The sequence below is a fragment of the Volvox carteri genome (genome assembly GCF_000143455.1).
Source record: "Volvox carteri f. nagariensis unplaced genomic scaffold VOLCAscaffold_16, whole genome shotgun sequence".
Lineage (NCBI taxonomy): Eukaryota > Viridiplantae > Chlorophyta > Chlorophyceae > Chlamydomonadales > Volvocaceae > Volvox > Volvox carteri.
Window position 1 is genome coordinate 1,657,646 of NW_003307559.1, and position 15,789 is coordinate 1,673,434.

At 55.6% G+C, this 15,789-nt stretch overlaps 2 protein-coding genes across 2 annotated transcripts; one reads left to right on the top strand and one right to left on the bottom strand.

Annotated features, from left to right (window-relative positions):
- Window positions 1–1,395: 1,395 nt before the first annotated feature.
- On the bottom strand, window positions 1,396–5,378 carry VOLCADRAFT_59916 (uncharacterized protein; the record flags this gene model as incomplete). The annotated part of the gene is made up of 9 exons (XM_002949955.1): window positions 1,396–1,513; window positions 1,610–1,662; window positions 1,734–1,852; window positions 2,808–2,883; window positions 3,289–3,423; window positions 4,122–4,301; window positions 4,876–4,972; window positions 5,094–5,167; window positions 5,256–5,378. Coding segments are annotated over 9 exons (975 nt in total), but the record flags the coding sequence as incomplete, so codon positions are not given.
- Window positions 5,379–6,436: 1,058 nt separating this feature from the next.
- VOLCADRAFT_90394 (uncharacterized protein) lies at window positions 6,437–12,404 on the top strand (the record flags this gene model as incomplete). The annotated part of the gene is made up of 6 exons (XM_002949847.1): window positions 6,437–6,714; window positions 7,818–8,478; window positions 9,397–10,347; window positions 10,595–11,149; window positions 11,563–11,658; window positions 11,793–12,404. 6 exons carry the CDS (start codon window positions 6,437–6,439, stop codon window positions 12,402–12,404), a joined length of 3,153 nt encoding a protein of 1,050 aa, XP_002949893.1.
- Window positions 12,405–15,789: the final 3,385 nt, after the last annotated feature.

Below are 15,789 nucleotides of genomic sequence, written 5' to 3' on the forward strand. Positions count from 1 at the left end.
GTAGGTCGTTGGCATGCGTGTTTATATCTATGGTGGCGGCGGGCAATGAGACAGCAAGAGGGGCCTTGCGACACAACCTCTGGCACGGACGGATAGACAGACAGGCGGACATTATCGCCCAGATGATCGTTTACCCTACACCCGCACAATGCGTACATGCGGCTCTCGTTCTGCATACGTACCTGTTTTGCTGTGTTTTGTGTTCAGTTACCAAACAAAAAAAAGAAACAGTAAAAAATCAAACGGTTCCAGTGATGGTCACATGCATAAAAAACCTACAATTTTTTGTGATGTGTAAAAAATCACCACCGGCAGTCTTCATGCAAATCTCAATTTTTTTATCGCAGCAGCGCTCCATTTCTTCAGCCCAGTGATCATTTGTCGCCAGCACACGACAGCCATATCACCTCTCCTCCAAACTCCCCCCCTCCTGTCCCTCTTCGCTACTTTATCTGTCCATCCCTCAACCTAAAACATCAAAGCATATGTGCACAATCCTGACGACTCTTCTCAGCTATTGCCGCTGCTATCAGAACAGCAATCCGGCTGTTGGTCATCATCGCCCGAAATTGGTGACGATGATGGTGACGTTGTCATAGGGGTGGTCGTAGTCCTAATCGTAGTCGTCGAATTCCCCAAGGCTAACGACTGCGGCTTGCTGTTACTAACCCTGCGCAAGGCGTTACTGGCGAGCCGGGTGCTTGTACGTGTTGGCATCGGCGCCGCAGCCCGCGCGGACTGCTGTTGTTGCTCTCCTTTCTGCCTTTTCTTCTTCGGCACGTCTGGAAGCTCTACGGGCGGTGGATTCGCGAGGAAGGCCTCTATCACACGATCTGGGTCGTACCGAACCTCCTGGCTAATAAACGTGTGTACGTGGGTGGAGCCCGAGAACGGCCCCTCTGCCGGTCCTACGGCCGCTGGTTCCTCCTTCACACCGTCGACCCTCTGAGTGTTGCCGGAAGTGGTGGGCGCGCTCCTGACGCCGTCTTCTTCACCCATTCCTGTGTCGGCGGCGCTACCGTCGCCGCCGCAACCGTCACCGCAATCTTTTCCTTGTGCCGTTGTTTGGTCGCCTCTTTGCCAAGCCCGCGGGTATCGAGGCCCCTGGGCAAGCTGGGCTAGCTGCTGAAGGTCTATGGAATGTCGCAACGTCACCTCCCGCTTGTCCACGTCAGCCCATTTAACCAGCCGAACCTGCAGCGTGCACCATACCCGTCTTAACCCCTGCGGCACGTTCGGAAAAGTGTACAGAAAGCCGCCGCCGCGGCCGCCGTCGCCGCCGCCGCTGCTCGACGGAGAGGTGATTTTGGAATCGCTACAGGTTGGATGCCAGGCAGCGGCGGTGTCGCCACTTCTCCCGCTTTTTTCGCCGTCACTAAGGGTGTTGTTCTCTCCCTCTGGCTCCGCTGTGACGGAGATCTGCACGGACTCGACCATCGGCAACGGACAGTGGCGGCCGTGCTGGCTCCGTACGCGAACCGTGAGGACGCGGCCGCCACCACCGCCGCCACTGCTTCCACCACCGCCGGCCACCTCCATGGCCTCCACTCCCGGCGCTTTCGTATCCACCACCACCACCAGAGCATCATCATCCGGCTCTGCCTTCAACTGGGAGAGTTCGTGCTCCACGACAAGCCGCTCTGTACGGATGTACGGAGGAACCTATACGGCAGGGATTGCAGTGACGTCGGTGCAAAACTTTTCAAATGATTGACCTTGCCGTTCCTCCGCACCTGCATTCCCAGTTCCTTCATGAGCAGCGCCATCACTAGATCCACCCGACTGCGAATGATGAGGTTGGCTCGGCGGTCCTTGGGGGTCTTCTGGAGGTTGACGATCACCATCTTACCGCCTTCGGACATGCAGGAAGCGACACCGGGGTGTACATGGGTATTTGCGTGTGTGAGTATGTGAGTATGTATGTGTGTGTGATATGGGGTAACAGCGTAAGAGCGGGAGGCGTGTGTGGGCCGTCAGGACGGGGGAGGAGTGGTTATCATGTAGAACATGTTTTGAAAATTGGGACAAAACATGCCGTTGTCCGTCCGAATGTACGTATGTATGTATATATGTGTGAAACAGGGGGGTGTATCTTCGCCCGTGGCACTGCGAAACCCTGCCTTCCCCGGTATTTCGGGGCACCCTCATCCAGTCACCCTAGTCAACTTCTCAGTGGATCGCTCAGGTTCCGCACCCACCACCAGCATCCAACGGAATCTGCCGGGTCGACAGCGGCCCAACTCCATTCCTGGTCAGGTTAACTTATCCCAGGTCACCACCGTCCATCAACTAGGGGCGCAATGCCTTCCACCATCGGAAGGACTTTTGACCCTAACGGGTATCGATCCCGGGATCTCCCGGGGGCAATGGTCGCGCCTTACCAGTGGTGTCAAACCCTTTATATATGTATATATGTATGCAGGCAGGCAGGCAAGACTTGCAAATAAAACAAATACGGAAAACAAAAGCCAAGACAGAAGAAAAATTCCTAGGAAGAGGTCACCATATATTTGAACGAACATCAGATTCCAATTTGTTAATGTTAGGGGAGCACAGCATCCAGTCGCAAGGAAAGGTACAGTTTGGTCCTTTAGACGCCTCTGGTACGGCGCTAGCGGGAAACATATCAGGAAATTTAAATGTTATGATGCTGCAAACAAACCTCTGTGTATGCGTATGCTGTGTTTGTGTGTATATACAAACATACATACAGAAAAGATTTATGAGAAAAGTTACTTGAACAGCTGGATTATATACATATGCATATACATATACATATACATGTGTGTATATGTCTCCGTTCCTACCTCCGTCTCTTGTCAGGGTCGGGATCTCGTTCGCGGGCTGAATCTGCAGTGAGGTGCCCAGCACCAGCGCCACGTCCTGCGTGTGTATGTATGTGCGAGGACATACAAGGCATCGAACATGTAAGGGTTGAAATTGTTATTACCTATTATTACCTATTATTATCATTATTATTATTATTATTACCTATTATTATTATTATTATTATTAATTATTTATCATTATTATTACTTATGATTATTGCCACAATTATTAAGAGTATGTAAAATAAAAGTGATGTAGTAAGCTTGCCGCCATAGCGGATGTGAAGCGTGTGCGTGTGTTGTACTGGCTGTATGAATCTACACGCTAGATAGAGCGAGTTCGCTCCCGCATATCACCCAAAGGCCCTTCCGGCGGCGGCTGGATTGCTAGCAGGCCGTGCCGTGCCACCACCAGATGGACGGTGTCCACGCCATGCAATATAAGAGGCCGTTGTCGTACCGCTTCCTCCGCGTGTCGTACGGCCTCGCCCAGCTCATCTTCCGGCAGGGGCGTGTCCCAGTCCAGGATGTTGTCCACCAGGGGAGCCCCGCAGGCGGGTTGGTCGCACAACCGGCCACTGGGTTTGAAGTCGACCTGCTGGGGCAGGACGCGGGAGTTGCACTTCGATCTACTTTCTTCAAAGTAGTGTAGTAGTGCACTCATGTATTATTATTACTATTATCATTACTATTACTATTATTATTACTATTACTATTATTATTACTATTATTATTAGTAGTAGTAGTAGTCGTAGTAGTGGTAGTCGTAGTCGTAGTCGTAGTAGTAGTCGTAGTAGTAGTAGTAGTAGTAGTGGTGTAGTAGTATAGTAATGTAAAGTATAAATGGATCAACTTAAGAGATGCGGTAGCTGGCCGCTGAAAAGGCCTAGGCCTCTCACGATGCTGGCAGAGCGCCTTCGCGCGTATTCATAATATAGACGCGTGCCGTACTATACGGCAGCTACTCCATGAAGTAAGCCGCAGGTAATTAAAACAATTGAGAGCATAATAAAATAAAGGCATTGACAGGAGAGTGTACATAACTTACGTATGTTATCTATAACATCTATAACAGACATTGGAAAATATTAAGGAAATATAACGACAACTACCTCTCCAACAACCTAGCTATATATGTGTGTTGTGATGAACACCCAAACAAGGGAAAGGGCTGCTGCCATAGCTCTTGTCGGGCAGGCAGGCAGACGCAGGGACAGACAGACAGACAGACGCACAGGTTCCGGCTACAGTTGCGCCCTCCCGCCCTCCCACCCTTCCCCAACACCCACACACCGTCTCCATCTGAAAGTCTCGGGCGTACTCTGAACGGCACTGCGTGCACCGTTCCGCAAAGCAATTGCCGTGCAACTCCGCCAACCGGTTCCTGGGCACCCCACTCCATAAATGCAAGGAGTCGACGTTTTGACTGCAAACGTACGGCACTTTGCCAGCAGCGACCAGCGCGGCGATTGCCTGATTGGTTTGGCATTTTTTTTACGTACGGCAATACGGCATCAGCGCCATCACCGGCACCAATACATCATCGTGGGGGCACCATTATTTTTCTCTCTGGCCCCTGTAGGCTGCAATGCTCCGTGTTAATAACTCCGCTTCCGCAATATTTTTAAATTGTCACGTATTTCATAGGGTAAAAGCGATATGCAGTCTACTTTCATAGGTGGTAAGATAATGGTATTGGCTGCGATGGCGGTTGCGGCCCGGGCTGGGTTTGGGCAAGGGTTAGTGCAGGGGTTATTAGCGAAAGCGTTGAAGAAACTCGCTTCAGGAGGCGGTGCACTATAAACAAGTAAGCAATGTTGTATGACAGCTGCAATAATGGTGTTTATGATGACAGTGGCGGTTGCGGCTAGAACTCGACGACCGTGTAGAATCGTCAACAGCAGCAGCAGTATCAGCTGCAGCGGCACCAGCAGGAGCATATTACTTCCTTTATGTATTTGATGTAAGGGGGACAGGGCAAGGGATCCAGGTTGCAGTTAATATCGCTGTTCAAAAGCAAGTAAGAGCGCTGGCACCATCAGCTTACCATGTGCGTGAAGCTTGGCTTGGCGTACTCAAACGGGGTGAAGTCGGTGGGAATGGGGATCTTCTTCTTGCGCAATGTCCAAATCCCGTTTGGCCCCCTGGAAATTAATTTGTGGTGGACGGGGTGAGAGGAGGTGTGGGCAACGAACGCTTTGAGGCCAGGACAGGATGGCGAGACAAAGTCTTGGTGAGCTGGTCTCCGAACAGTAATTTGCGCACCGGAAGTCAGGTATTCCGCAAGAGGTTGAAATCCCAGCGCCCGTGAACACAAAGACTCGCTTGGCGTCCGCAACCTGCGTGCGCCATCGACACCATGAATTGTTTCCGTGTCTAAAGGACTTCCTGAGCAATCAATCACTGGCTTTGATGTTGTTAACGCACCCATTTTGCTAGAGATTTGACGCCTTCTTTAATTTCATCAAAGGTTTGATGGTATTCCTTCGCGCCAAGCTGGCCACCTAAGTTGCGCTTGTTCTTCAGGCGGTCGGCGTATCCCAAGGACATTGATATTCAAAGCTGGCAAGGACAATTAAAGGACTTTTACGCAAAACGGCACGCCATGTCAAGAGTGAAGGTGATCGTCGTCCAGCCGAAAGTAACGTGTCAACCCGCTGCACAGCGCTTGTATGAATTTGGCCGTGTTCTGTAGCTTACACAAAATTACGGTAAAAACAGCTTACCGTACAGAGCGTACGGTCTGCGGCTCCTACCTAACCTCTGGTGGGCAAACGTGGACTCGACAAGTCAGCACTCTCATGTCGCCATAGGTCCTCCCCCCACCCAGATCCGCATACGCAGAGCATGCCACGACTTTAACTATGTCCCCGAGGAAAGAAGGACACGCGCGAGAGGACGACCGGGAAAGCAGACGACCGCGAACGCAGTGCACTGTCCGCGCTCTCCCCTTCCCTTCCGATTATTCGTTTCTGAACTTAATCATTTTGCACTCCTCCAGTCGTGCTACACCAACGTACACGGGTCGCTGACCGCTGGCCGTGCTGCATCTCATGGCGGCATCCCCGCGTGCGAAACTCCCAGGCGACGGGGAGCGCAAAATCACGGAGAATGGCTGACCTCCGGGACGGCTCCAAATGCGGGTCAAATTGATGTTTCTTTCTTGATGTGCGTACCCACGGAAAACTGTAAATTAGCCTGCGGGGGCACCTTTTAAGTTCCATGCTCCTTGTCTTGCTTGTCTGTCCTGCTCTGGTCAACGCGCTCCGGGGTGGTTTCGCTGGGAAGGACGCCCTTACAGCTGTCTTGGTCCTCTTGGGTGCTCACACTGTCCGCAGTCTGTTACGACTGCCGATCAAAACAAAAACCATTACCTTGTTCCAAAAACAATATTTGAGTTTTGTTAGCTCTGTTATCCATGCGCACCTACCCCGCACTTGGAGCATGAAGTTTAAAGTCCGCACCCGGGCCGGTTCTCAACGCCCGCCCCAACCTTCCTCTGCGACGCGAGACAGGGCGCTTCCACGCAACCGACTTTCCAAGCATAGCATATATACAACAGGAGGTTAGTGACATAGGGTACGAGGCGGATTCAGACTATAACGAAGATGAGGATACACGGGAGGCACCCTCTTGCTTCCTCTGGTGCTGTTCCAGCTGTTGACCTGCCACGGGTTTACAGGCGCAAGACCGTGCCAAGACGGAGAAGCGATGTGTTCCTCTTATCCATCGGATCACCGCGAGGGTGGCGCTGTTGTGAGGATGGTGGCACGGCAGGATGGTGGCACGGCAGGATGGTGGCACGGCAGACGACGCTACTGACCACGCAGCAAGGCCAAGCAAGGGTAAGAGGCACTGCAGGGAGTCACATCGTAATCCCCTGCTGGTGAGGCGACTGGGATGTGAGACCCCACAGCAGCATATTGTTAATGCAGTACAGCGACGCCCGTACAACCCACTAGGTTGACCGTCACGATCGCCTCCACCGTTGGCGAGGCGAGGTCAATGGGTCCACGGCGCATCGGTTAACCCCAAGCAATGGGATATCACACCGGATTAAAATGTGGAAGGGAAATTTGGTGTCTACGGCATTGCAAATGTGTATGTAACTTTGGTTGCTTTCGATGAGGCTGTCGGGCGGTAGTGGTAGTGGCCCATCGCTGAAGCTCGTCCCATATTTGAATATCACCAACAGGTCTGAGTAATTAGCAACTTACTTGCACTTATGCATGGAATTATAGAAAAAGTAATATGGACGCCCTAAGTGGCCGCTCCTGAGGGCGGCTGAGCCCAAAGGGCGAGCGAATATTTCCTATCTTAGCATTTGGCGTGCTACTGCACAATCAAGGCATCACTGCTGGATGATTTATTTGGCTTAGCTCGATTAACTGCATGCACTGGTCACGAGGGTTTATCCTCATCATCAGAATCATAACCGAACCCAGAAATGGCTACACACATGAGGCGAGCTTCGCCGCCGTTTCTTGCTTCTGCCTTACAGAAGGAGCTGATTTGGGTCCAGGCAGCATCGGCGACGGCTTGCCGACCTAGTCCGGCAGCAGCTCGTGGCCAGCCGGCACCCCAACTAGTCCAGTTTAACAGAATTTCCTGTTATTTATGCACAAAAAATGCATCAGCACGTCAGAGGGCTGCGCGGCTGGCAGCAGCTCAGGTCTCCAATTCGGACGCAGCTGAGTCCATCGCGGCTCCTGCTGAACCAGCACCTGATACCAAACCAAAACGTCGACGGAAAACAAAAAAACATCGAGTCACCAACCTTCAAACCGAAGGGTTGACCGAATCCCCAAATATCGCAATTTCGGAACTGAATTCTCACGTGGGACCCGTACTGCCAAGTACTGGACCATCATCATCGCTAACATCATCGTTCTTAGATGCAGAGCAGGAGTCAGCAACTTCCCTGGTAGCTTCCCCGAACACCACCACATCCAAACCGCGCGGACGCCGGCCGCGCCACCAACGCACCAGCTCCGACGAGGAAGCCAAGAGCTCCAACACATCTGCAATCACAACAACCGCCAGCAGCCCCAACGCTTCCACCAGGCGCAGCACCCGACCAGCGCGCACCTCCAAAAAGCCCAGTCGACAGCCTAATGCCGCTGCGGCATCCGCCGTCACAGCCGCTGCCGTAGCCGCAGAGGCAGGACAGACCGCCGCCAGCGCTCCGCCACCACGGCAGCCGGGGCCGCCACCCGCGACGGCCGCCGCCGGCACCACAGCCTCGTCAATGGATCCAACGCTCCCGCTCACCTCCGGCGGCGGTGCCGGCGGCGTCGCAAACACGCCCGCGGTGGCAGCAGCAGCAGCAGCGCCGCCGCTTGAGCCACTCCATGATGTTATTGTCAATGGTAATGGTAATTACAGTCAACGTCCAGCTCAGAGTCAGTTTGGAGCTCAGGGAAAGGAGCGGGCGGTCCAAGATGTCGGGGAAAAGGGGTGTGATGATAATGGTGATGACGAGTTCAGCAGCTTGACGGCGATGCTCGTCCTGCAGGGCAGGGCTGCCAGTACGGCGGTAGAGGAGGAGCCAGCTGGGTTGGCGGCGAAGGCGGCAGGGATAACAGAAGTGGCTGAGATGACAGCGGAGGCAGGTGGAACGGCGATGGCGGAGGCGGCTGGGATAGCGTTGGTGCGGGCGGCTGGGGTGGCGGCAGCGGAGGCGGCAGAAGCAACAGCGGAGGCGGAAGCAACGGCGGCCGCGGACGCGGTAGCGGCGGCAGAAGCGGCAGCGGCGGCAGAAGCGGCAGCGGCGGCAGAAGCAGCAGCGGCGGCAGAAGCGGCAGCGGCGGCAGAAGTAGCAGCGGCGGCAGAAGCGGCAGCAGTTGCAGAAGCAGCAGCGGCGGCGGAAGCAACAGCGGCGGCAGAAGGGGCAGCGGCGGCAGAAGTAGCAGCGGCGGCAGAAGCGGCAGCAGTTGCAGAAGCAGCAGCGGCGGCGGAAGCAACAGCGGCGGCAGAAGGGGCAGCAGAAGCGGCAGCGGCGGCAGAAGCGGCAGCAGTAGCAGAAGCAGCAGCGGCGGCAGAAGCAGCAGCGGCGGCAGAAGCAACAGCGGCAGCAGAAGCGGCAGCGGCGGCAGAAGCGGCAGTGGCGGCAGAAGCGGCAGCGGCGGCAGAAGCGGCAGCGGCGGCAGAAGCGGCAGCAGTAGCAGAAGCAGCAGCGGCCGCGGGAGCGGCAGTGGCGGCAGAAGCGGCAGCAGTAGCAGAAGCAGCAGCGGCCGCAGAAGCAGCAACGGCGGCGGAAGCAACAGCGGCGGCAGAAGCGGCAGCGGCGGCAGAAGCGGCAGCAGTAGCTGAAGCAGCAGCGGCGGCAGAAGCGGCAGCAGTAGCAGAAGCAGCAGCGGCGGCAGAAGCGGCAGCAGTAGCAGAAGCAGCAGCGGCAGCGGCGGCAGAAGCGGCAGCAGTAGCAGAAGCAGCAGCGGCAGCGGGAGCGGTACCGGCGGCCGAAGCGGTAGCAGCCGCGGAAGCGGTAGCAGCTACCGCAGAAGCCGCCGCAGCAGTAGCAATACCAGCTTCTGAATCACGTGTTGTGGCGGATGCGGACCAACTGCAGCAACAGCCTCCGCGGGGGCCTGGGCGGGTGGACCACCAACAGCCGCAGCAACAGCCAGCTGAAGCAGCCGCCGGCGCAACGCTGGAACCGGACTTGGCACGTCGAGACAGCGACTCCGACGCCGCCGGCGAAGGACAGCCGTCGGCTCTTCCTCTCCTGCTCGGCAGCTCCGCGGGCGTCACCGCCGTCGCCGCCGCCGAATCCGATTCGGATGAAGGGCCTGACGATACAGCGGTGGCGATCTCCGTACTGGCGGCCGCCGCCGCCGCAGCGGCAGCGGCGGATGCAGCCGCCGGTCATCATTCGTTTCCCCGCGGCGGCACTTGGCGCCGGCGGCGTACGAGCACCTGGGAAGTTCGGCCGCCGGCGCGACGGCCACCGCGGGTGGTGGCGTTTCAGGTCGGCGGCGGGCTGCAGGAGCTTCAGGCTCTTGTCAACTCGGTAGTTGAACCCACCATCATTGACCTTCAGGGAGCGGTGATTGCGCTGGCGCCGTCGCCGTCGGCGGCAGTGGCGGCGGCGGCACCGGCGGTAGCGGAAATGGAGGGTGGGGAGCCGTTACGGGGCGGCCCAACTGGCGAAATGCTGGCTGCAGCAGCAGCAGCACCACCACCACCACCACCGCCGCCGCCGGCGACGACGACAGCGTTGGTTTCTGCGAGTGCGTTACGTGTACCCGGCTGGTCAGCACTAGCTGATTTGGTTCCGGAGCGGGCCAAGATGTTGAGTTGGGAAAGGGCAACGCAGCACCAACAAGATAAAAAACAGCTGCAACAGCAGCAGCAGCAGCAGCAGAAGTCGTCGATATCACCGCCGCCGCCGCCGCGGCAGGGTGGCGGTATGCTGCTGCTGCACCGTGATGACGTCACAATAGCCAACGGGACGCTACAGCTTCACCGCGGCTGTGTGCTGGCTGTCACGGGAAGGCGGGTGGCGTTGAGGCGGGTGGAGGTGGGTGGCGTTTGGGGGGTCTTGGGGTTTTGAGGTGTGTGCGTGTGTGTGTATGTGTGTGTGTGTGTGTGTGTGTGTCTTTAGCTGGTGTGAAGGTGGCACTCTTCTTTCCTCACCCATCGCTTCCATTCTAGTGCCTGGAGGGGAGGAGAGGGGTGGGGAGGGGGGACTTTACTTGGATTTGCACTTCACTTCCCTCCCCCCCTCGCTCCCTCCCTCCCTAACCTTACCCATTGTACGGATGTAGGTGGTGGATGCGGAGGCAGCTGCATGGTGGCGTCAAGCTACTGCCATGCCGGCCACTTCCCTTCAGTCGGCGGCACTCATTAGTGTGACGTCATCACCGTCACAGCCACCACTGCAACCGCCGCCGCCGCCGCCCCCCCCACAAACATCGTCCGCGTCACCACATGCCGCCTCTAACTCCCATGAGGAGTTGACGGCCTCGGTGGCGGTGTACGACACCGCCAGCGGCGGCGGTCCGCCGTCGTTGGAGCTTGACGACTGTAGCATCATCGCCACCGGTCGGGATCGCGACTTGATCCGAGTTGACGGCGGCAATAGCAGTAGTGGCGGCGGCGCCGCCGCCGCCGCGGTAACGGCGCGCTACAGCCGTTTCCGCGGCGGCGCGAACGCGGCAGTAGTGACGCTGCACTCGACGTTGAGTTTGGACTGCTGCGAGCTGGAGGGCTACGCGGCTGCCGGTGTGGTGGCGCTGGGGTCGAGTACGACAGTGCGGTTGGTGGGCAGCCGGCTGCTGGGTGGCGTTGGCGTTGGCGGCGAGGGGGGTGTGGGTTTGCTGGTGAGCGCACACGGCGGCGGGGGGGGGCCGGGGGAGGTGTGGAGGTGGGAGATGGAGCCTCATGAAGGGAAGTTTATTACATACGGCACCAACCGCCAACTGCCAACGGTATAACCGTCGTGACAAGAACCTGCATCCCGCCACCGTCGTCATTTCTGACGTTCCCCTATTTCGCTGCTACTGCTACTGCTAGAGGAGTTGTGATCATTACGTAGTTAAAGAGCCCGATAGCGTTTTTTACTGATCGTAACTAACATTGTAAGCACGTGCGAACGTCGCTTGTCTGTCTGTCTGTCTGAATTTGTTAATGTATCTTGGCATTTTGTTAATGCATCTATGGTATCCAATAATGCACATATATCTATCCGTTTATGTCTGTATGTATGTATGTATGTTTTCCCGCACCCCTCCAGGCGGCGGCGGGATCCCGTGTCAGCGCAGTTGGGTGTTTCCTCCGCGGACACGCCGCCAATGTGGAGTGCAGTACGAGCAGCTCTGTGGACCTCCAGGTAGTGTGGGGGTGCATGGGTTGGGGGAAAGGGGGATGGGGTTAAAGAGAGTTCAGAGGGGGAAGGGGGCCCCCACATCGGAATGCCATCCGTCCCCCGTCGCAACCCCTTGGCCTGCGTGTACTGCCCTACAGGGCTGTGTTCTATCCCGTACCGGCTGCCGGTACGGCGTGACACTCCACTCCGCCGGCGCAGCGGCAGCTACGGTGGCCGCGGGAGGGAAAAGCAGTGACGCCGCCGCCGCCGCAGCGGCCGAGCTCAGCCGGGTACGGCTGACGGATTGCGAGTTGGCGCATGCCGTACAGGTCGGCGGCGGGGAGTTGGAGCTGGAGCGCTGTACATTCGCGCTGCGCCCAGCGCCGTCGGACCTTCCGGCACCGTCCGTACAGATCACGTCAGATCCGGCGCTAGCGGCCAAGCTGGCGGCGGCGGTGGCGGCGACATCGCTCGGCGGCGGCGGCGGCGGCGGAGCTGGCGGAAGCAGCGGAGGTGTACGAGGGGCCGTGTGGACGGCATATGCCGGCAGCGTGGCGGCGGTGGCGGCGCTGCGGGTGGTGGAATGCCGGACGGCGGCCGGCGGCGGCGGCGAGCCCGAGGCGGTGGTGCTGGAAGCGGCGGAGGCGGCGAATGTGTACATCAGCAGCAGCCCCGGCGTCGTGATCCGTCGGCTCGGCGGCGGCGGTACCGGCGGCAGCGGCAGCGGCAGCGGCAGCGGCGTCACGAGCTCTCCTAGGTTGCGTCCCTAGGACAGTCCCCTAGGTGTTTCTGGCGCGTTTCTGAAGGACTGAGCCGCGAACAGAAATCGGCGGGCAAAGATTGTGTGCGTCTGATGTGGGTATGTGTTTTGGCAATTGTTTTCAAGGCATCTATTGGGTTGCCGTAGGGGTGCAGTACGGGCGCAGTACAGCAGTCGTTATGGGAGTTTGAATCACATTGCGCAAAGGTGTGCCTTCCTTCACTTCGTGTCGTTTCTTCTCTTCTCTCGGTGACCTGCTCTTTGTAGGAGAGGCTGTAAGAGCAGCAGTCAAGTCCGTGTGAATGCCAAAATGGCGCTAATCTCGTTTTATACACTTTATCAATTGGTCAATATCGCTTTTCAGGCTTGAGTTTATCAGAGGTGAAAGACTGTTGAAACCATCTACTAGCATCTAGTAGCGGTTCCCTCGGAAGTCTACCGCAGGATATATTAGCTGCGGCTTGATCAGTTTTAGTGAAATCTCGTTACGGTGCTCGTCAACATACAAAATTATAGCTGTGCTCCGTTACCTCTTTTCATCACAGCACTTTCTTTCTTTTTCTTTTCTTTCCTTTTCTTTTTCTTCCTTGTGCCATGTTCTGTTTTGTCTTTATAATTGCTTGAGGTGGGATTTCGGATTGATGGGATGATCGCTACCGCCACTGCTGCAATAAGGCCACCGGCTGGGTCGGGGCCGCCCTGGGTCCGGTGTTTTTAGAGAAATCTAGTGGGAACTGCAAGATGGTGGTGGGTCCAACATGGCGTGTGATCCTCAATTTGGGGTGCCGTCTCTGAGTCCTGCTGCTGCTATTGCTATTGCTGCTTCTCTAGTGACTGTATGTATGCATGTATATTTGGTATCTGTACATGGCACAACAATTTTCAAAAGAGTGAAGAGGGGATTCCAGTCGACTTGAAGAACATCAATATGACACAGCGCGCGAGCAGGAGAAGTCAAGGTTGCGAGAGGGTAGGGAGAGAGCGGGAGAGAGGTTGAGAGGGCGGGAGAGGGAAAGAGGGGGTAGAGAGGTGTAGTTGTGATAGTGCGATAGTGGCAGTGGTGGGTTAGAGAGAAGGCGGGGAGGGTGGAGAGCTAATGGTACCGGTGGGTTCTGCTTCCGAAGACGGCTTTAATGCACGACATGGGATGATGCCACGTCGGTTTGCACGCGGGCTGGTGGACGAAAAGTGGAGTGGAAGGGATAACGTATGTTTCGAGCATAATGTACGCACACTCGCATCCAGTCATGTCCCACATAATTTTACATCCTGTTTCTGTCCGACAACTGGGACAGAAGGAAAAGATAAGAGTAAATTTCTTTAATATCTTTACAGCATTGGATCCAATCCACAAGGTAGATCCAGAAATTCTACGTAGTACAAATGATGTAGTACAAAGATATTTAGGCCGGTGGACGACCAAGATATATATCAATCGGGGAACTGGATCCATAGCCCGAATCTAGCCAGAGGGAAAACCACCCGGCTGCGTGAAAGGCTACACCTACACCCGACCGTCACCATGACATCTAGGAGCACTAGTTTTTTCAAATCTCCGATACCCTCTCCCACTTTAGCTACCTCAAAAACCAAAACAACTAACATGACAACCATCATTACCATTACTGATCGCCGTACATTTCCTCGTTCGACCAGAGTCCGTGCCGTACTGCCATATATCGCAATACCCGATTGCGGCTTTTCAACCGCCTTGCCGCCTCTGGTTCAGTTCACGAACCAACGACGCGTAATCCTCATCATGTTGCACTCAGCTGTGGACGGTGACCCCGCAGTGAGGGGTTGCAGGGGGGCCTCCGACGCGACGCCATCATCACCCCCACCTCTACCTTCGCAAGGAAATATGTCATCACACGAACGGAAGCAGCTGGCCGCTGAAAAGATGCCTGGGTGTGGAGCGCCTTAGCGTGCGTTTGTAGATGTTATGTGTGCGTCGTACTATGTACCAGCTACTACACGTACACTCGATTCCAAATGGGCACATATCGCTTTGTCGAAATTCCAATTTAAAAACAATCCTTCGGCGTTCATCCCCCCACGTCCTGAAAGCCAGCAGCAGCAGTAGTAGTAGTAGCAATAGCAGTAGCTTCAGCAGCAGTAGCTTCAGTAGCTTCAGTAGCAGCTATAGACACAATCGCCCATTGCTCTTCGATTGGTAAGAGACTGTATTGGGCCCTCACACACCCCCACACACAGCTGGCAAATTTTACATCAGTCCACCGACCCATCACCATATCACCCGCAAATCCAATAGAAAACAGAAACGGAAAAACATGCATACATACATACCGGGGGGAGTTGGCTGCATTCAAAATGAAGTGGTGTTTCCTCCGTTGGAGCCGCGAAACATGCCGCTGACATCCCGCCATTCCCACCTTCCATAATAACCTCACTCGCCACCTCACCTCACCAACCCCTCACATCTCTCCCACACCGTCCCCCCCCCGTCCGATCACAGCCCCTCCCCTCCCCTCCCTCGGTTCCGACAGATGGCGGCCCGCGAGGGCAGCGATTTGACATTCCGACGACCCAATTCTGTCCATCCTTCTCAGTCTCATCAGCCGCTCTGATGGGTGTGTGTCGAGGAAACCGCAACTGGGTGCACCACCGGGGTCGGAGGGAAAAGAAACCGCAACCGTCCCAGCTCCGTCGTGTATAAAACAAAACCGGAACCAGCACCACCACCAACAACAGCACGACGACGACGACGACGACGATGCCACATAACACCACACAAACAGGTTTACACCAAATTCAGAGACATCCATCCAATATAGGGCCATCGAACACAGCCAACGATCACAGCGATCACAGCCGTCGCGATGTTACCCTATAAACAACGATTAGAAACTTACCCCTCCCTAACAACAAGGACGGTAGGATCTGTACTCCTCGACAACAATCAACTTCGAAAGAGTGGATGATGAACCGGAGAGGCGCAGCAATGCCCAAAAAGACTAAAGACAACATTTCCGGTAAAGACAACATTTTCGGTAAAGTCAACCTCACGGGAGAGATCCGTTCGGGCATGTCGTACAAATAAATCCTAGAGATCGAGGCTCTTGCAATACAACACGGCGTGCAAAACACCGCTTGAACCCCAGCAGCACCACAAGCCACTGCGCAAGGCGCATCAGACATTCCACACGTCCATCACGATTTTAGGATTATACAAAGGCCGTAACGGGGAATCAGGCTCCGAAACCACCCCAGAAAAGATTACGGAAAACTAAAAACCAGGCCGTGGATCCGAGAGCTAATTTCTTTATGAAGCTCCGGAAATCAGAACGCCTCTTCATGAGATCAATGTATCAAGCATTAATTGATTGAGCGCACGACGACGTGTATTCATGTAAAATAAGTTTTAGGACTTAACC